Below are 20,699 nucleotides of genomic sequence, written 5' to 3'. Positions count from 1 at the left end.
CTTTACATAATATACTACTCGAATTTTTGCAGAATATTCATACTTAGGTTACGTGTCGTTTTTCAATACGGCTCCTAGTCATTGATAAAATGCTTATCGCCTCCATTCACAGTTCAATGGCACAGTTCTTATTATTACCATTGTCTATACGATAATGACCTTTACCATCCCTTATCATAACATGGTACGAAACTACTTCTTCATAACTAATTAAAAATAAAAATAGCAATGTCCGACGGCGTTATGATAATTTAAATAAAGATATCAAAATAAGTAGTTATCTTGTTGATGATTTATACATATTTTATAGTAAAGCCCTCGCAAACAGCAATCGTGGTTCTTTAAAAAAAAACTGTTTTCTTTACTTTTAAAGAAAACAGATTTTTTTTAATATATTATTTTAACTATCTTTACAACAAGCTCTTAGCTACTTTTAGCTACTCTTAGCTTTAGCTCTTAACTACCTACTAACCATGGTGTACTTAAGTATCTACTAACAAAACTCGATTGTCAACTGTAGTATATACCTAATAAATAAACAAGGACAATAAAACTTACATAAACATAAAACATCATCCTAGAATGTAGTGGCAATTTTTTGAATTTTCTGAAAAGGAAAATACTGTATTTTTCAATTAAAAATCATGTTCTCGACTCGACTTGTATTTCAAAGGCTGAAAGTATTAAATTAATCATTTATCAAGTTATACATAGGTAATTAAGTACGTTAAATAATTGAGATAATCATTCTTATTGAAATCTTTAAATAGTCATACATTTATTTATTCACGCGCGTTTTCATCCATCTTTTTATCATCGAGGTAAACAAACTAACGGACAGTATAAAACAATAAAATTGTTAATGAATCGTGTGAATGGACAAACATACAATATTCCCTCGTGGATCGACTCGGAGTCGGAACTAGGGATTGCAATCGAATATTCGAATATTCGAATATTCGAATTTTTATTTCAAATTAGTATTCGAATAGTAAATTTACGTGTATTCGAATATTCGAATATCGTCAGTTGCAGGTTCACTTGGGGTAACTGACAAAATACAGTTTTTCAGTAGAGCCGTTTAAAGTTTTTTTTCGTCTTAAATTGGACATAACTTTTTTCCTTTTTAACCTTTTTTAGATCTGTTTTTACAGAAATGCTTAGAATTCTACGCGGTTTTAGATTAAATAAAAAGAATTATCTAATATGTATTAGTTAAGGAAATAAATTGCAGTTACACCAATGTATTTTTGTACTTTTGACAGTTACACTAATTTTACACCAAACTTTTGGAAAAAGCATAGGTCAAATTGGTGTAAGTACTGCCAAATAAGAAATAATTTGATGAATTTGCTGGGTTTTGTTTACTTAGTTGCTGTATAATTTATGTAAAAGTATTAAAAAATAAGAGAATTCATGAAAAAAATATCATTTTGTCGTTTTCTTTATTTTTTTTTTAATTTTATTAGAAGTAACTTTTATTTTATTCATTAAAAATGTTAAAAAAGCCACGAAAATCAAGAAAGTATGTGTATTTAATTTTTTTAAGACAGAAAATATTGAAATATCTAAAGTATTATTGTGAAACTAAGTAATTTGAATATTTTTTTAAGCTTTGACTTACCAATACCGTATTTAGCTCTACGGGGCAACTTAAACTGAAAACAAAATGGATTTAATTTCCCACCTCTTTATAGCAATGTTGAATTAAGGTCATGAGTACTACAACAGTAAAAGTAACAGAGTAACAACAGGTTAATGTTAGCAACGCGCAGTGACGCCTAGTTGGCTGGATAGTTTGCTCAATTTCAATATTTTTTTTTGTTGAGCTAACTTTAACTTCTTTAACTGATACTGCTGGTATAATATGCCTTAAAACTTTCTAAATTCCTATTTTATTTCATGTTATAAACCTTAGCAAATCAGTGTAACTGCAAAGTTTTGTAGCAAAATTTTTACATTATTACAGATACACCAATTCAACCTGGTAAAATTATTACAATGTCAGTTACACCAAAATTATGAAGGAAATCTGAAAAGTTCACACCTGAAAATGTCCGTGTAATTGTAATTTTTTTAAAGCTAGAATTTTTTTACGTATACCATTCGAAAGAGCAGAAAAAACTAAGAAAAACTGTATATTTAACTCAAAAACCGTATTTTGTCAGTTACCCCAAGTGAACCTGCAACTGACGATATTACAAAAATAAACAGAAAATATAGTAAAAGGACGACTTAGTGTTTGTAAATACAGTCGGAGGCATCAAATACATATCACCCGCTAAAAGAACTAGTCATGATGCTTCCGACTGCATTTGTGAACACTAAGTTGTCTTGTTTCTGTCTTTTCTGTTCATTTTTAGGTAGTTGTGTTTTTTGTTTTTTCAATCATATTTTTATTATTTGCGACTTTGATACAAATAGTATAAAAGAGGCGATAGAGCGAAACCAAAGTTCCAAATAACTTCAAAGAGACAACTCTATTTAGCAAAGTCAGCTGACGATGCTGAAGACGGCAGACGGTAACGTCAACAAAAACCGAGGTTTTGGGTGAGATCGAAAAGATTTATGGACAGCTATATACCTCCAAATTTGTTAATAGCTCAGGAACAGACGCAAGAGCTAGGTTAACGCGACACTATACCAAAGACATCCCGTATATCAGCCTATACGAGATTAGGAAGGCTCTCAAACAGCTAAAGAACAACAAGGCACCAGGTGATAACGGGATAACCTCAGAGCTTCTGAACGCAGGTGGAACACCGATACTCGTTCAGAGACTCTTTAGCTCCGTCTTACTTCAGGGAACAACGCCAGAGGCATGGGATAGAAGCGTGGTGGTGCTCTTCTTGGACTATGAGAAGGCCTTTGATTCGATCAAGACAGCACTGCTGCAGTCTCTCCGACTATCGGTATATCGAGGTGCTAAAATGCCTGTACAGAAACGCTACCATGTCGGTCCGTCCGAGTACAGGAGCAAAGCACGAGGGCGATTCCTCTGCGGCGATGCGTGAAGTATGGATATTATATCTTTTAAACCGTTGACCGCTGCATTGGAAGGCGCTTTCAAGCTCCCTGAATGGAAAGGATTCGCCATAAATAACTATCAATGGCAAATACATCACTCAGCTGTGGTTTGCTGACGATATTGCGGTCATGGCAGAATCGCTTGAAGACCTCGGCACAATGCTCGAAGACCTTAATCGAGTCTCCCAACAGGTAGGCCTTCGGATGAACATGTACAAAACGAAGCTTTTGTCCAGCGTCCATGTTTCGGTTGGAGCTCAATTCTGGAGACTGTTGACAAGTATGTCTACCTCTGACAAACGATTCGGCTAGGTAGATCAAATTTCGAGAAAAAGGTAAATCGTCGAATCCAACTTGACTGGGCAACCGAGAATAGAATAGGCCTTATAAATAAGCTCAAAGTTGCACAGCGTGCTATGGGGAGGGCTATGCTCGGTGTTTCTTTACGAGATCGAATCAGAAATGTGGAGATCCTGAATATTTCTTTCTTTCTTCTTTCTTAAACGAACTAAAGTCGCTGACATAGCCCGACGGATCAGCAAGCTGAAATGGCAATGGGCAGATCACATAGTACGCAGAACTGATGGCCAATGGGCAGCAAGGTTCTGGAGTGGAGGCCACGTACCAAAAAGCACAGCGTGTGACGTTCACCCACAAGGTGGACCGAGGACCTCATATAGGTAGCGGGAAGGCGCTGGATACAGGCCGCTGCCAACCGGTCATTGTGAAAGTCATTGGGGGAGGCCTATGTTCAGAAGTGGACGTCATATGGCTGAAATGATGATGATGATGAGAATTTTATAACTGTTTTAAAAACTATATTGTTAAATAGTTAAAATATAGTTCCCAAAGCAATAAAACCAGCAATAAAAACATTGGTATTTTAAGTACTTTTTATTTTTTGAAAGTATTCGAATATTCGAATAATATTCGAATATCACTGGAAAAATATTCGAATATTCGAAATAGAAAATTATCGAATATTTGCAACCTCTAGTCGGAACGCAACCCGAGCCCGCACCGATTTCCGATGACTTCCCGTGTGTAGGGCGACCATGATGTGGCAGTCATAAAAAGTAAATAAAAAAGCTTTTGTTAGGCCCTTTTCAGAACACCTATGCACGTCATTGTAGCCCAACAGATTAGCAAGCTGAAGTTGCAATGGGCAGGGAAAATGGTACGCAAAACTGACGTCCAATGGGGCAGCAAGGTTCTGGAGTGGAGACCACAGAATCTGAAAACGCAGCCTGATACGTTCATAAAGGTAGCAGGAAGGAGCTGGATACGCGCTACTAACAGGTCAATCTGGAAATCATTGTGAGAGGCTTAGAGGCTAATGTTCAGAAGGGTTGAGAACGCCTCAGTTTCCCTTTCTTCATATTGAAAATGAAAATGAAATATTGACGGGGTACTTATCTCTGGGAGTCCACAGGATCTCGGGATCTTTGTAAAACATACCATTTTTTGCCTTTATGGCCCTATTGTCCAAACATCCATCCAAACATTGGAGTCACTACTCTCGGATCCCTACCTACCTACATGTGCGCAGACGCACTTTCGATAGCCATGTTCGCTATCAGCTTACAATATTCATTACAAATTACTCATAATTAACCGCCATTCTGCATACTAGATAATGGAGTGATAATTACATTGACTTTAACCCCTCCATCCGACCCCAGATAAGGGATCTCAGAATTTGTTATTTGATGTCAATACGTGCGATTGACAAGGCGGCTTCGGACATGGTGTAAGTGAAGTGCCAAAATGGACTGGTGTGTGATTTTAGTGTGCTTAGCGTTTGCTGGAGCTGCCCTAGGATCTGGAAGTACGTATTCTTTTCAACTAAAGCTTTATATGCGTTATATAACTGTTAGATTAATTAGTAATTTAAGTCTTACTGCGTAGGTATGTTAGTCGTGTCTAGTTATTTATGAAAGAATTTCATTGATGCGCGTGTTATTTTTTAAGTTATGAAATCATTTTATGGTTGTTTCTTAAACTAAATAGAGAGATGTATTGTGACAAAGTTATACTATGCACACTTTTTTTAGAAATGTATAAAAAAAACATGTTATTCGATGTGCCATAAAAAAATATTTCTATCAGCTCACTACCTACTGTCCATTTCTGATTATTGAACTTACTTAAAAAAATGCCGGTTAAGCCAAAATGTCGTGATTGTAAAGCTTTTGTTTTACCTAAGCTTTTCTTACTTACATACTTAGGTACCCTAATGACTACGAAATGTAGGCAGAATTGTGTCAGTTTTCAAGAATGTTTTCGTAAATAATAATGCAATACGTCACGCACGCGTACGCGCAACTGTTAGGTCAATCTACATCAAAACATCCTGGTAGTTACTACATCCGGTGGCAAATGAGCTGATTGATTTATGAATCAATTTTGTTACCCTTTGATAAGTAATCTAAGAGACAAACAAACAAACTTTTAAAAGTTCAAGCATTTATTTCAGAAACACAAAACCTTTTTTGTCTTTTTCTTTTTTTACAAGAAAAATAAGTTTTCATTTGCCTACTTAGAGAAACAGTAATTTAAAGGAAACAAGATCCGTTTCCTGTCTTAAATCAAGGTCAGCAACATACCTACAATGCAGTAGCTACTTAGTGTTTGTTCTATGCATAAACACGTGTCAGAACTACAGTAGTTAGTTTTATCTATTGTAAACATACTAGCCCAGTTTAGTAGGTCAGTGCTAAAATCCATAAGTAAGTATACTTACTTGTGGCTATATAAGTATACTTAAGTGGCTATAGCCACCGCGATTATCCTACAGCTTTTGTGGCTCTCAACATTATCAGCAGCTCCCTTCAGCCCACGGCTGGACTTAAGTTAGGCCTCATCAAGCATAGGTTCGGACCATCCCACTATCCTTAGTTTGTATTTTGTACGAGGCTTCCGGCGACTGGGACCGCAATTAACTAGGATCGCAGTCCCAGTCGCCGGATCCGTAAACTACCATAGTAGGAGGTTGAGGTACCTATTGTGTGATGCTATTTAATTAAGTAAGAACCTAAGAAAGAAAACCTTTCATTTGAGTATGATAAGTTACACAAAAAAACAAGACTATGCATTTCTTATGTCCTGTCTTCTAGTCATGTGGTGGATCAAGTTCTGGCACTCCGTTACCAACACTTTGGATTGGCCAAATCTGTGTTCCGATAAAACTAACTTAGGTGACTTAGGGGTGATGCTCTGTACTTTAACTACTGCTACAATAGTGTCTTCCTCAAAAACAAACTACTTACCTCTTCTGTGCCAATTTCAGTTTACATATCCTATGTTCTGGGTAGGTACTATATCGATCACTTTAGTTCTGTCATCAATCCTCAAGGGACCGAGAAATTCCGAGAATTTCCACAGCTCGCTGAGCTGGAGGAATTCGATCATATGCACCGAGCTCCCCTTAATAATTTACTTCTGAATAATATCGTCGAGGGCTCCAAATTAGTTTCAATTTCCTCAGAGATCTGCTCGACCTTCGATTTCACCTTACCTAGTTGTGCTTTATCGATTACCTAGCTACTTATAGATAGGTACTGGATAAACCTACTGAAGTTTCGGTAACTAATTTAATAGTACCTTATGAAAAGGTGGATTTTTCCTTGCAAATAAGTACGGTGTAGTTTTTAAACGCTACCTATTAAGTAAGTTGCATCACCCAACAATGTCCTGTGACTGTCTTTAGTTTTTTTCTGGTGTAGTAGAAGCCCCGTTAACCCCTTCGATATACCCCTAAGCTCGCATTTAAATGACGTGTTCACCATAATCATAGTAAAAACAAATAGTCCAAGTTGTTTGAGGATTGAACTTGCATCGTTTCTGCTATCCTTTAAAGTTAATTTTGGTGTAGGCTAGGATTAACGAGTAACAGAACGTAACTACCTAATAAGCTTTTCCCAACATTTTTCGTTTAAATCCTACAACTATTCCTCACTGGAGATTGTGTGCATTTCCCAAGGATTAAACTGTTTTATATTCGTCAGCTGTGTCCCGCGCAGCGCCCGTAACGATTTCCGTTGTTAGAGACCGTGACCCGAGACAAGGGTACGATACGGATCGCGATTCGCAACTATCGCTCACTGGGACTACTGTTGATTTATGATATGGATTTGTTTTCTAATACTTATGTTAATTAGGCGGGTTCTGTCACATCTTAAAGTGCCTATTTACACGTAGATTACAATGCGACACGCTGTTTGAATATCACAGGCTTTAGCGACCATAGATTTATTTATCGGATATTCTTTCCGTTAAGTTACAGTAGTTAGTCTTCCAAAATGTCCGTTAGTGTCCGGTATGTAGGGTTTAAGTCCGCCATTGTCTTGATTAAATTATCATGATTGTTTGCTGGAACATTTTTTGCAAATATAAATAAATAAATCAATGACGAATGTTCATGAAACTATTTTTGTAAGTTTAAAATTATTAAAATAATATTTCGTAAGTTTTAAATAATTATGCTGTATAGTACGTTTTCATTGGGCATAAAAAAAACATTATGCCAAATGCCAATGTCAAAAACAGCTGTTCGGTTCGAACTTCGGTTTTGTTGTTTGTTTACCAACAAAGAAAGTTGTGATTTTTAAATTAAATATTATATATTTCTTGCAGATTCACTCAAAGACCCGTATATTTGTGGACCACCTTCATGTGCAGGTAAGTAAAAATAATTTAAGTACTTTGTACTATTTCATAAAATTTTAAGGTTTAGAGGTTATGTGTGCTGAAAATCCTACTTTTATTTTCCAGTTTCCGATAAATTCAAGTACTTAACTGACGTCACTTACCACTATGAGTACAAAGTGAACATTGAGACCTACTTCGCTGGCTCCAGCAATAACCGGTCTACTTTAGATGTAAAAGCAGAGGTAAGTAAATCTTTTATCAACATCACACAGTTCTGATAAAAAACAAATTACTTGATGATCCCGCATCCCATATTATTATACACATAGAGCAATAAAGAATTAGAGCATTTAATTGGTTAAAAAATCTTAGATTTTTTTTTTTTTCTTAGACGAGTGGTGTTTATAGTAACACCAGCTGTAGCAGTAGATTCGGCATTCTTAGGCCCGGTTTTTTGATTCATAGTTAAAATAACAAATTGTTAAATTTTGCTATTAATGGTTAAATAATAACAAAATGTAAACAAATAGTTAAAAAATGTACTAAAAGTCAAGCTAACCATTGTTCGAAAAACATTTTTTTCTGATATTTAACCACTTGTCATTTGACATCTGTCAAATTTGACCATTGGTTATTTTAACTACGAATAAAAAAACCGGGCCTTAGAGGAATGTGCAGCTATCTCAGCAACACAGCTGGCATGTGAATTTGTGCTTAAACTAGGTTCATTCATTGAACATAATAATTTACTACAAAACTACCAAAACAAATATTCATACCTATCATTTAAAAAAACGTCCATATTATGGTTCTAGGCTGTAATCCAGTTCATCACACCCTGTGAAGGTCTCCTACAGCTAAGAGACGTGACTTTAATCGATCAAGATGAAAACTACCCTGTGGAACGTGCAGAGAAGTTCATCCATGCTGTGGCGCTCTATGATCTTAGGTATGTGGTCTGTAAGGCATAAGTCTTATTTCAACTGAATTTATTGTGCTGCTTATTCTCAGCACTGGCCCATTTATTGTCCCGAAGCAGTAGTAGGGTTAAAGTAATGTGTAAAAGTGCTTTTTAAAAGCCTACTTGCAGATCCTTGGGGGAGGCCTTTGTCCAGCAATGGACGTCATCTGGCTGAAACGACGTGCACAAAATAAATTAGATTTATGATTTAGCTACTTACTAATTGTCAGAATTATTGTATAATAAAATCTATTGCAGGCCCCTTGTTATTAAAACTGTGACGTAATGAGTAATAATACAATCTTGGAAGTGTTAAAATTAGCTTGTGCCACTTCTCTAATTAGATATCAGCCAACTATTAAATAAATCACTGCAAGTCCATTCATATACAAATAATAATGCATATTTATTGTTCCAGTTGTGTACTATGTGATACAACAGATAAATAAAGAACATCAAATAATTATTTAATATTATTATTTGAATTATTTGATATACTTAGTACTTACAGTCTCTTACAGCTCATCAAAACATTGTATTGCAAAATCGCCCCTACTAGGTACTGCTTCTTAAAATGTCATAGATTTTTTTTTTCAATCAAATACTACAAAAAAGTACAGATGATGGCACATCAAGTTATACACTATGGCATTTTGTGTAGTTCTAGTAGGGGCGATTTTGCATCTAAAATGTAAAGTCTGATATCCTCTTGTCTTTACTTGCCTCCTTTTCTTTATACAGGTTTGCCTACCACGATGGGCTTATATCGGAGATCTGCCCTGAGTCAGGAGACCAGGAGTGGGTGCTCAACTTCAAGAGAGCCATACTGTCTCTCTTTCAGAACAGCATGAAGAGATTTGACATCAACTTCAAGGGAGTTGAGGTAAGCTACAGAAATGCATAGAAATATTTACTAATAATAAGATGATGAGAACATCATCACGAATTAAAAAACGGTCCTATTCGCATTCAGTCCCGTTCGCATTCGGTCCCATTCGAATTCCGATCCATTCGCAAAATGGTCGCGAGTGGGATGGTCTGCCCGGCTAGACAAGTGGCACGTTTTGATCGCTTCAAAAGGATGATGATGAATATAGGTACATGAGCTAACTAGCACCACATTATAATAATTATACATCAATCCTCTACTAAACTTACGCCATTCGAAATTGAAATCTATTGTGGTTCTAACAATTGCTTTTTTTCAACAGAAATGTATAATTTTAACATAATTACGCCATTCGAAATGGTCATCTGATATAGTTGAAATAAGTGCTATTTTTCATCAAATGTATAATCTTAACATACTTTACGACTTCCAGAAAGACATCCACGGCACATGCGATGTGGACTACATAGTCCGAGGACAAGAGAACACCAGCCTGATATTGGTAAAGACGCGAGACCTGGCCCTTTGCAAGAATAGATATAAGTACATGTCTATACTGCAAACTGTCAGATACGACTTCCAAAGCGTAAGTATTCTTGCTATACTATTTTCCTTGCAATTGGGGTACAACCCTAGATTTGTATTATGAAATCGACATTCAAACTTGCAGGCTTACTGAGATCTCATTTTCAGTAGGTAACAGGAAGGGATCCGAAAAGACAATAATAATGTTTTAAAAAGAACCATTACAGCACAAACTAATCATTAAATCCATTTATTCTTAAAACTGCTTTTAAACACTCTTATAGCAAAATTTTAAACCAAACTTGGGACTTGTACATGGTCCTTCGAGCCGGATTTGAACCTATGGATTTCTTAGTAATGTTATATTGGCATTTTGCGTTGGTAATTAGTAAGCAAACAATCATTTGTAAAATTGCAGAAATTCCAAACATGGCCAGTCTTAAAATCGGAGAGCAAATGCCGCATCACAGTTGACCACCACATCTACAAGTCTGTCAACTGTCGCGAAAGGCATCTCTTCGAACCCTTCTCAGGGAGGAATTCCGGGGCCATGACCACTGTCATTCAAGACTTGACCCTCGTAAGGGAGGTCAACAAGACTGATAGCGAGTTTATGGATTCACAACCCAAAAGTAAGTGAATTACGGTATATTTTTTTAAAACTTTAGTAACTTGACAACTGTCATACAGGACTTGACCCTCGTAAGGGAGGTCAACAAGACTGACAGCGAGTTTATGGATTCACAACCTAAAAGTAAGTGGATTACGGTATATTTTTGAAAATCTTTAGTAGCTCTGGGGCCATGACCTCTGTCATACAGGACTTGACCCTCTTAAGGGAGGTCAACAGGACTGACAGCGAGTCTATGGGTTCACAACCTAAAATTAAGTAAATTACGGTATATTTTTGTTTATAAATATTGAGTTAGAAGACTTGGACTAAGGTGGGTTAACAAGACCGATAGCTATAGTTCATTCATGGACGCACAGCTTAGAATGTAGTTAAATTTGAACTGTATTACGTAGAAATAAGGCCTAGTTTTCTTTTTGACATAGAGTATGCCACAAGGGAGAACTTTAAGACCCCAACTACACAGCTTGTTTTTGTTGTTTATAATATGTATAAAGCAAATATAGGCGTTCTCCTCCGTTATGACATCGTCGCCCGTTAAGCGACGTTATTTTTTAATGTAATTGCTTAAAGAATACTTCACATTGTATTTTAGTGAACCATAAATATTTATTGTTTGTTCATCATGTTGTTTGTCACGTTTATTATTGTATTTAATGATATGATATTGTTTTCAGGCTGGGAAGTAATTCAGAGGCGGTCAAACCTCCTTCACCACCACACTCAGTACGCCAAAGACGAGACCGGCGATCTGAAGGCCGCTCGGGACGTTCTGAAACTGCTTTGCATGTGAGTTATAAATAACATTATTAGCCTTATTGGCAAATGGTTTAGTATAGCTATCTACTATCTTGCTACTAAAAAGTTACTATAGTCCGGTCGCCGAGCACGTAGAATTTCGTCCAATGACCCCAAGCTATCCGTCCTTATCGCTCGCGCGTTATTATATTGCTGTCGCGCTCGCACACTCACTGCGGCCGCCCGTCGCACAGTCGCCACAGCAATAAATTACGCGCGAGCGATAAGGATGCATAGCTTGGGGTGATTGGACAAAATTCTACGTGCTCGGCGACCGTACTTTAATTTCTTGCATTTCTGTTCTTTTTAATTATGGACGGTATTGTTTTTTTATTTTGTACTTCAAGTTTTTCAGTTCCTTTCTTTTTTCGCTGAATTCTTTTTCTTTTATCGTCTAATTAATACATCAAAAATGTATATTACGCAAGATACATACTTTTTTGATTTATTTGTAAAATTAAAGCCCGGTCGCCGAGCACGTAGAATTTCGTCCAATTACGCGCGAGCGATAAGAATGGGTAGCTTGGGGTCATTGGACGAAATTCTACGTGCTCACGGACCAGACTATACCATTGACCATTATTTTTCTCATCAGAGCCAAGGAGGCGCGCAACGAAGACGGCCAGTTCCCCAGCATAGACCTGAACATGGACAGCGGGTCGACGGTCGGCCTGTGGGGCCGCCTGGTGCGCTCCGCGCGGCCGCTGCAATATCCGGCACTCGCACAACTACTGGCCAGGGCTCCGCTCATGTGCGCGCCCGCTACGTAAGTGGAACTCACTACAGGGCCAAGGGAAAGATGACCAGTCCTTTAGCATAATACATAGACAACTTTTCTAGCAGACATAGATACAACGTCAAGTCAACATAGCGTGTTGACTATGTGGGCCTGTGAGGCCGCTTAAGTGCGCGCCTGCTACGTAAGTATAACTCACTCTACAGGGCCTATGAAGCAAAGAAAGATAGCCAGTCCTCCAGTATACATAGACCAGTCCTCTAGCAGACAGATCTAAACATAGATAGCGACTACGCTGTCTAACTTAGGCTAACACTGTCACTAGACAGTGTTAGCCTGTGAGACCGCTTATGAGCGCTTTCACATTTAGGCGATTTTAGCAGCGCGACAAACGCGCAACAGACGCGCTGCGGATAATTTCATACTATATGACAACAGATTCTTGTCTTCACATTATAAAAACGCCGCTACCGCGCTGCTGTCGCGCTTCTGACGCCCTAATGTGGAAGCAGTCTATGTGAGCTTCGGCTACGTAAGTATAACTAAGCTACTGGACCAAGAAAGACGGCCGGTTCTCCAGCATAGACCTGAATATGGACAGCGGGTCGACGGTCGGCCTGTGGGGCCGCCTGGTGCGCTCCGCGCGGCCGCTGCAATATCCGGCACTCGCACAACTACTGGCCAGGGCTCCGCTCATGTGCGCGCCCGCTACGTAAGTGTTACTTACTACAGGGCCAAGGAAGCAAGGAAAGATGACCAGTCTTTCAGCAGACATAGATCTGTCTTCCAGCACATAAAGACTGATTGTCTAAAGTCTGATCGCCGAGCACGAGGAATTTCGTCCAATAACCCCAAACTACCCATCCTTATCCCTCGCTAATATAATTAATATTGCTGTCACGCTTGCACAACTCACTACGGCCGCTCGTCGCACAGTCGTGACATCTATATAATTAAGCGCGAGCGATAAGGATGGGTAGCTTGGGATCATTGAACGAAATTCTATGTGCTCGGCGACCGGACTTTAGCTGACACAAACTCTTTCTCTAGCAGTCACAGACCTAAACATAGATAGAGGGTCGACCGTAGTCCTGTGAGGCCGCTTACATGTGATCCGGCTGCGTAAGTATAACTAAGCTACTGGGCCAAGCAAGACGGCCAGTCCCCCAGTATAGACCTGAACATGGACAGCGGGTCGACGGTCGGCCTGTGGGGCCGCCTGGTGCGCTCCGCGCGGCCGCTGCAATATCCGGCACTCGCACAACTACTGGCCAGGGCTCCGCTCATGTGTGCGCCCGCTACGTAAGTGTTACTTAACCTAGGCTAAAGAAAGCATGAAAAGATGGTCAGTCCTCCAGCATAGATAGACCAACCCTCTAGCAAACATAGATAATGTATCGACCGTGTTGGCCTGTGAGACCGCTTATGAGCGCTTTCACATTTAGGCGACTTTATCAGCGCGACAAACGCGCAACAGACGCGCTGTCCTCTAGCAATCACAGACCTAAACATGGATAGAGGGTCTACCGTAGGCCTATGAAGCTGCTTACGTGCGCTCCGGCTACGTAAGTATAACTCACTACAGGGGCAAGGAAGACGGCCAGTCCCCCAGTATAGACCTGAACATGGACAGCGGGTCGACGGTCGGCCTGTGGGGCCGCCTGGTGCGCTCCGCGCGGCCGCTGCAGTACCCGGCGCTCGCGCAGCTGCTGGCCAGGGCGCCGCTCATGTGCGCGCCCGCTACGTAAGTGTTACTTACTACAGGGCCAAGGAAACAAAGAACATAGATAGACCAGTCGTCTAGCAGACATAATCGTCTATGTGTGCTTGTGAGGCCGCTTATGTGCGCTCGGGCTACATAAGTATAACTCACTCTACAGGGCCTAGGAAGCAAAGAAAGATAGCCAGTCCTCCAGTATACATAGACCAGTCTTCTAGCAGACAGATCTAAACATAGATAGCGACTACGCTATCTAACAGGCTAACATTGCACTAGACAGTGTTAGCCTGTGAGACCGCTTATGAGTGCTTTGACATTTAGGCGACTTTAACAGCGCGACAAACGCGCACCAGACGCGCTGCGGATAATTTCATACTATATGACAACAGATTCTTTTCTTCACATTATAAAAACGCTGCTGTCGCGCTTCTGACGCCCTAATGTGAAAGCAGTCTATGTGCGCTCCGGCTGCGTAAGTATAACTCACTACGGGGCCAAGGAAGACGGACAGTTCCCCAGTATAGACCTGAACATGGACAGCGGGTCGACGGTCGGCCTGTGGGGCCGCCTGGTGCGCTCCGCGCGGCCGCTGCAGTACCCGGCGCTCGCACAACTACTGGCCAGGGCTCCGCTCATGTGCGCGCCCGCTACGTAAGTGTTACTTACTACAGGGCCGAGGAAGCAAAGAATATAGATAGATAGACCAGTCGTCTAGCAGACATAGATCTAAACATAGCGTGTCGACTATGTGGGCCTGTGAGGCCGCTTATTGTGATCCGGCTGCGTAAGTATAACTCACTCTACAGGGCCTAGGAAGCAAAGAAAGATAGTCAGTCCTCCAGTATACATAGACCAGTCCTCTAGCAAACATAGATAATGTGTCGACCGAGTTGGCCTGTGAGACCGCTTATGAGCGCTTTCACATTTAGGCGACTTTAGCAGCGCGACAAACGCGCAACAGACGCGCTGCGGATAATTTCATACTGTATGACAACAGATGCCTGTCTTCACATTATAAAAACGCCGCTACCGCGCTGCTGTCGCGCTTCTGACGTTCTAATGTGAAAGCAGTCTATGTGCGCGCCGGCTACGTAAGTATAACTAAGCTACTAGGCCAAGAAAGTCGGCCAGTTCTCCAGTATAGACCTGAACATGGACAGCGGGTCGACGGTCGGCCTGTGGGGCCGCCTGGTGCGCTCCGCGCGGCCGCTGCAGTACCCGGCGCTCGCGCAGCTGCTGGCCAGGGCGCCGCTCATGTGCGCGCCCGCTACGTAAGTGTTACTTACTACAGGGCCAATGAAGCAAGGATCGAAGACTAACATACGTAAACTAGCCTAGTCCTTCAACAGATATAGACCAGTTCTCCAATAGTCATAGCCTAGTCATTTAGCAGACGTAGATCTAAACATAAATAGCGTGTTGACTATGTGGGTCTGTGAGGCCCCTTATGTGCGCTCCGGCTACGTAAGTGTAACTTACTACAGGGCCAAGAAGTAGACAGTTGTTAAATATTGATCTAAATATGGATTGAGGATTGACTGTGGGCCTGTGAGGCCTCGTATGTCCGGCTACGTAAGTATAACTAGCTCCGCTAAGGAAAGATGGATAGTCCTCCAGCATAGATAGACCAACCCTCTAGCAAACATAGATAATGTGTCGACCGAGTTGGCCTGTGAGACCGCTTATGAGCGCTTTCACATTTAGGCGACTTTATCAGCACGACAAACGCGCAAACATAAACTAGCCTAGTCCTTTAACAGACATAGACCAGTTCTCCAATAGTCATAGCCCAGTCCTTTAGCAGACGTAGATCTAAACATAGATAGCGTGGTGACTAACTGTATAGGCCTGTGAGGCCCCTTATGTGCGCTCCGGCTACGTAAGTATAACTCATTACAGGGTTAAGAAAGCAAGGAAAGATGGCTAGCCCTCGAGCAAACATTGACCAGTCCTCCATTAGACATAGACTAGTCCTCTAGCAAATATAGGCCTATCCACTGGGATTATTCCACTTTGTTCACCTGGGTGATATAACCTGGGTGAAGAAAGTGGAATTTTTAGTGTCCTCATTTCACCTCGGAACCATTTCACCCAGTTTCATTTACCAGGTGAATTGAATCGACCGTAACGGTTGCCTTTGTTCACCTAGGGTGAACAAATGTGGCTTTAGTGGATTCAATTCACCTGGGTGAAAGGATTCCGAGGTGATATGAAGACACTAAAAATTCCACTTTCTTCACCCAGGTGATATCACCCAAGTGAACAAAGTGGAATAATCCATCTGGCAGATAGACCTAGACTCCAGAAGACATAGACCAGTCCTACCTACTAGTCCCTATCAAGTGACGCCATTTATTACGCTGGTAATGCTGATAATGACGATGCTTTCAAAACTTACAATATCGTCTAGTAGGCCTAAGATGCGCGCCGTGATAACTTTTATCGACGTCAAAATGTATGGGCAAAATCGATAAAATGGCGTGATAGCCGCTTATCGCGGCGCGCATCTTAGGCCTAATGGACAGGCCCAAACTCCCTCATTTCTCTTTGGCCTTTTTTATCCAGGTAGTCTATCACTCCCTCTCTGTTGTGTGTTCTGCCAGGCTACTAACGTTAAATGATTTGTATTGTTCCAGAAAGCACATGCTAGACGCGCTGCCGTACATAGCGAGCGCGGGCTCGGTGGAGCTCATAAAGGACATGATCGTGCGCGGCGCTGTGGACGCGGCCACGCGCCACGAGTGGCTCATGTCCATGGCCATGATCCCCAGGTGAGTGGACCCTTCAGAGTGCCCTAGTGTACTAGCCAGAGGACATGCTAGACGCGCTGCCGTACATAGCGAGCGCGGGCTCAGTGGAGCTCATAAAGGACATGATCGTGCGCGGCGCTGTGGACGCGGCCACGCGCCACGAGTGGCTCATGTCCATGGCCATGATCCCCAGGTGAGTGACCCCTTCAGAGTGCCCTAGTGTACTAGCCAGAGGACATGCTAGACGCGCTGCCGTACATAGCGAGCGCGGGCTCGGTGGAGCTCATAAAGGACATGATCGTGCGCGGCGCTGTGGACGCGGCCACGCGCCACGAGTGGCTCATGTCCATGGCCATGATCCCCAGGTGAGTGAACCCTTCAGGATACCTTATGGTCATACCGGGATGAGTAAACCCTTCAGAATACCCTGTGAGTGAAGGGACCCTTCTGAATACCCTATGGCCATGATACCCGGGTGAGTGTACCCTTCAGAATAGCCTATGATCACGATACCTGGGTGAGTGAACCCTTCAGGTTACCTTATGATCATGATACCCGGGTAAGAGCACCCTTCAAAATATCCTACAGCTATGATACCCTCGTATGTGAACTATTCTAAATACCCTATGGTCATGCGACCCATTGAGTAAGTATAGGGTGAGTGTACCATTCAGAATATCCTATGATCATGATACCCGGATGAGTGATCCCTTCAGAGTACCCTGTGGTCATGATACCCGAGTGAGTGAACCCTTCAGGATACCCTATGGTCATGATACACGGATGAGTGATCCCTTCAGGATACCCCATGATCATGATACCCGGATGTGTGAACCCTTCAGAATACCCTATGAACCTATGATCATGATATTGCTTAGATTAGACTACTAACCACACTTCTACTTTCAGACCGAAACTGGAAATGCTGAAAAGCATGCTGGAATTGCTCCTTAGCCAGAAAAACGACAAGGTGGTCAGTTTCACCGCCTCCTCTATGGTGCATTCCTACTGTAGAAACAGCGGTAAATCACGTGAGTATTCTATTATTTATTACAGGTTTACCGCATAACTGAATCAGAGGGCTTAGTGTGAGTTTACTTCAAACGTCCTCATTAGTGAGCGCGTAAACAATTACATTAAATGTATGACGGATTGTACAGCGCCCCTAGCGGAAACTTTCAAGAATTAAAAATTTCATTTTTTTAACGCACTCACTAGTAGGACGTTTGATGTAAACTCACACTAAGCCCTCAGTGCCTGTGGGTCTAGTCAAAATGCACTTTTTGATCGAATCGAAAATCGAGTCCGTCAAAACTCCATACAAAAAAGGGCTTTTCGACTGGTTTGCGATTATATTTTGCACTTTGTCTAGACCCACTGAGGTATTAGAGGGGTGGCATATAACGGGACAGAGCATACAAGTTTGAAGACTCGCTGACATTTGACGTCACAAAAACACCCTTGCGTACCGCTTCCATACTTCGGGCACTGACTCATTTATTAACTATACCAGAAGTTCTTATTTTATTCTTCTTCTTCTATCGTGTAAGGCCCGATTCGACCAAACTTGTATCCGAGAATAACTCCTTGTATGGGAAATATGTCAAAATGTCGAATAACTGCGATTTATTCTGAGATTAATATTTTACTCTTGTTTGTCACCCTAAGTAGTGAACACCCTAGTCAATTGAAATGAGCTCTTAAGATGCGACTCTCCCGTAGATATTTTATTTATGGTGAAGATTATGACTTCACACTTGACAAATCTTTTTCAAAAGGTTGATATAATACAAACGTCAAACAACTATGATTTCAGTGAGGGAATGTTGTGAAGAAGAAATACCCAAGCAAATACTGGAGCACTTCCAAAATGTAGTGTACGCGTTCATCGTCAAAGGAGTTACATCTACCACTCCGAGAGCGGATAACGATAATGTAAGTAATTACATGAATTTGGTACTTAAATCTTAATAACCTTTTGCATTTTTAAGCTGACTAATGGCGTCAAGTCCGGTCGCCGAGCAGATAGAATTTCGTACAGTGACCCCAAGCTACCCATACTTATCGCTCGTGTGTTACAGCAATATGGCTGTCGCGCTCGCACACTCATTGTGCTCGGGCGGCCGCACTTTAGTACAAATTGAAATGTGTTTACTAAACTTATTGGTCGCACAACGAGAGTTGAGGCCATCAATATAAGCAACGATTTGTTATCTGTATACGCTGACGTTTTGCGTAGTCGGACTGACAAGTGCTTTCTGTCTCGCTTGCAGACATTTGACACGAGGGAGGTAGAAGTGTATTCGATATTTGACTTTGAATGTGTAAGGCTATTCGCGCACGGGTGACTTTTTATAAAAAGAAAAAAAGACATCATAGTTCTTTTTCTTATCTACCCTTTGTTACATTATGGTGACGCAAATAAATATCTGTCTATTTAAGGAGAGATATACTGTCACGGTAACAAAAAGTCACGTATGCGCGCGCGCCTTAATGTGTTGTGTTCTGTATTTAAATATTACATAGGTGTGAGTATCTACGTGTACCTCAACATTCGCCGCAACTTTGTGCTACTATCTTACTTCTTACAACTTTTATGTTATTTATTTGATTTCATTTTATCTTTAAAGTCCAATATCTTGTCCTCAGTTGGTGATAGGCATCAAAGCGCTGGGCAACATCGGTGGGTTCACGCAAGAGTTTGCCAACAAACTCATGGATCTGATCAGCGATGCGCTAGTACCGGTACCTATAAGGCTGACTGCTGTGGACGCGTTTAGGAGGACCCCTTGTAGTGAGACTAGGTGAGTTTTGATTTCACTATTACTTTTTAAGACTCACTATAGGCCTTATAAATAAGCTCAAAGTTGCATGTAAAGTATGCAATGGAGAGGGCTATGCTTGGTTATTCTTTACGAAATCGAATCAGAAATGAGAAGATTCGTATACGTACTAAAGTCGCTGACATAACCCGATGGATGAGCAAGCTGAAGTGGCAATGGGCAGAGCACATAGTACGCAGAACTGCCGGCCGATGGGACAGCAAGGTTCTGGAATGAAGGCTACGTACCGCCAAGCCCAGTGTGAGACGTCCACTCACATGGTGAACCGATGACCTTATAAAGGTTGCGGGAAGGTGCTGGATGCAGGCCGCTACCAACCGGCCAATTTAAAATTCAAAAGAAAGAGGCAACGTAGACTTTCTGTGGCTGCTGAAATGATGATGATGATGATGATTACTTTTTGTAGTCCTTTATTTCACCCTTGTATGAACGATAAAGATATAACAGGTCTCGGTATCATAGGCGGGTTCGACTGCCATTTCCTCAAATGATTTTAAACCTTAATACAAAAGACTTATAAGCTTTACATTATTTTCACAACTGGCCCATTTATTTCTCAGAAGCAGTGGTAAGGTATATAAAATGCCTTTAAAAAGCCTTTCAGCAGGAAATAAATTACTTTTAATCTCAATTTAAAACAAAATCATACCCTTCCATTTCTATCACCAGGGAATACTTCCTAGAAATGTTCCGGGAAGACTACGTCAACATCGAGGTGCGGATCGCTTCGTACCTCCAAGTGATGAAGTGTCCCACGCTCAGCACTGTCCGGAAGATATTCCACGCGTTGCAGCATGAGTCTGTGAACCAGGGTATGATTTTATTGCTTCTTTTTGTTTTATGGCAATACTCATTTTAATGTTGCCAGAGATAAAAGCTGGATTGTGTATGATTTTAAAATGAAAGCAGCTTGCATATTGTTTTATAGTGTATTTTAAGTTAATTGGGTATTTGACACCATTTCCCAATAAATAAATAAATAAATCTTTGGACAATTTCACACAGCGCCAGCTAGCCCCAAAGTAAGCAACTCAATGCTTGTGTTATGGGTGCTAGCTTAACGGATATACTACTTATATACTTTTTTTTTTTTTTTTAAATTAAATACATACATATTATACATATTCACACCCAGACCCGTCACAGAAATTAAAATTCATCATTTCAAT

At 40.9% G+C, this 20,699-nt stretch overlaps 1 protein-coding gene across 1 annotated transcript in view; it reads left to right on the top strand.

The window, feature by feature from the left end:
- Positions 1-4,706: 4,706 nt before the first annotated feature.
- The window catches only part of LOC135083389 (uncharacterized), a 95,550-nt gene continuing 79,557 nt past the window's right edge, over positions 4,707-20,699 (top strand). The window contains exons 1-14 of the mRNA XM_063978131.1: positions 4,707-4,855; positions 7,663-7,707; positions 7,801-7,919; positions 8,493-8,626; positions 9,380-9,521; positions 9,961-10,113; positions 10,471-10,684; positions 11,361-11,472; positions 12,077-12,247; positions 16,574-16,708; positions 17,597-17,718; positions 18,504-18,622; positions 19,337-19,491; positions 20,200-20,342. Coding sequence (XP_063834201.1) covers positions 4,795-4,855; positions 7,663-7,707; positions 7,801-7,919; positions 8,493-8,626; positions 9,380-9,521; positions 9,961-10,113; positions 10,471-10,684; positions 11,361-11,472; positions 12,077-12,247; positions 16,574-16,708; positions 17,597-17,718; positions 18,504-18,622; positions 19,337-19,491; positions 20,200-20,342 — 1,825 coding nt within the window. The 5' untranslated portion in view covers positions 4,707-4,794. The remainder of the gene's footprint in view (positions 4,856-7,662; positions 7,708-7,800; positions 7,920-8,492; positions 8,627-9,379; positions 9,522-9,960; positions 10,114-10,470; positions 10,685-11,360; positions 11,473-12,076; positions 12,248-16,573; positions 16,709-17,596; positions 17,719-18,503; positions 18,623-19,336; positions 19,492-20,199; positions 20,343-20,699) is intronic.

Source organism: Ostrinia nubilalis, chromosome 23 (genome assembly GCF_963855985.1).
Source record: "Ostrinia nubilalis chromosome 23, ilOstNubi1.1, whole genome shotgun sequence".
NCBI classification, from domain to species: Eukaryota; Metazoa; Arthropoda; class Insecta; order Lepidoptera; family Crambidae; genus Ostrinia; species Ostrinia nubilalis.
Note: the sequence above shows the minus strand (reverse complement) of the source record. Positions and strands in the feature narration are given on the sequence as shown.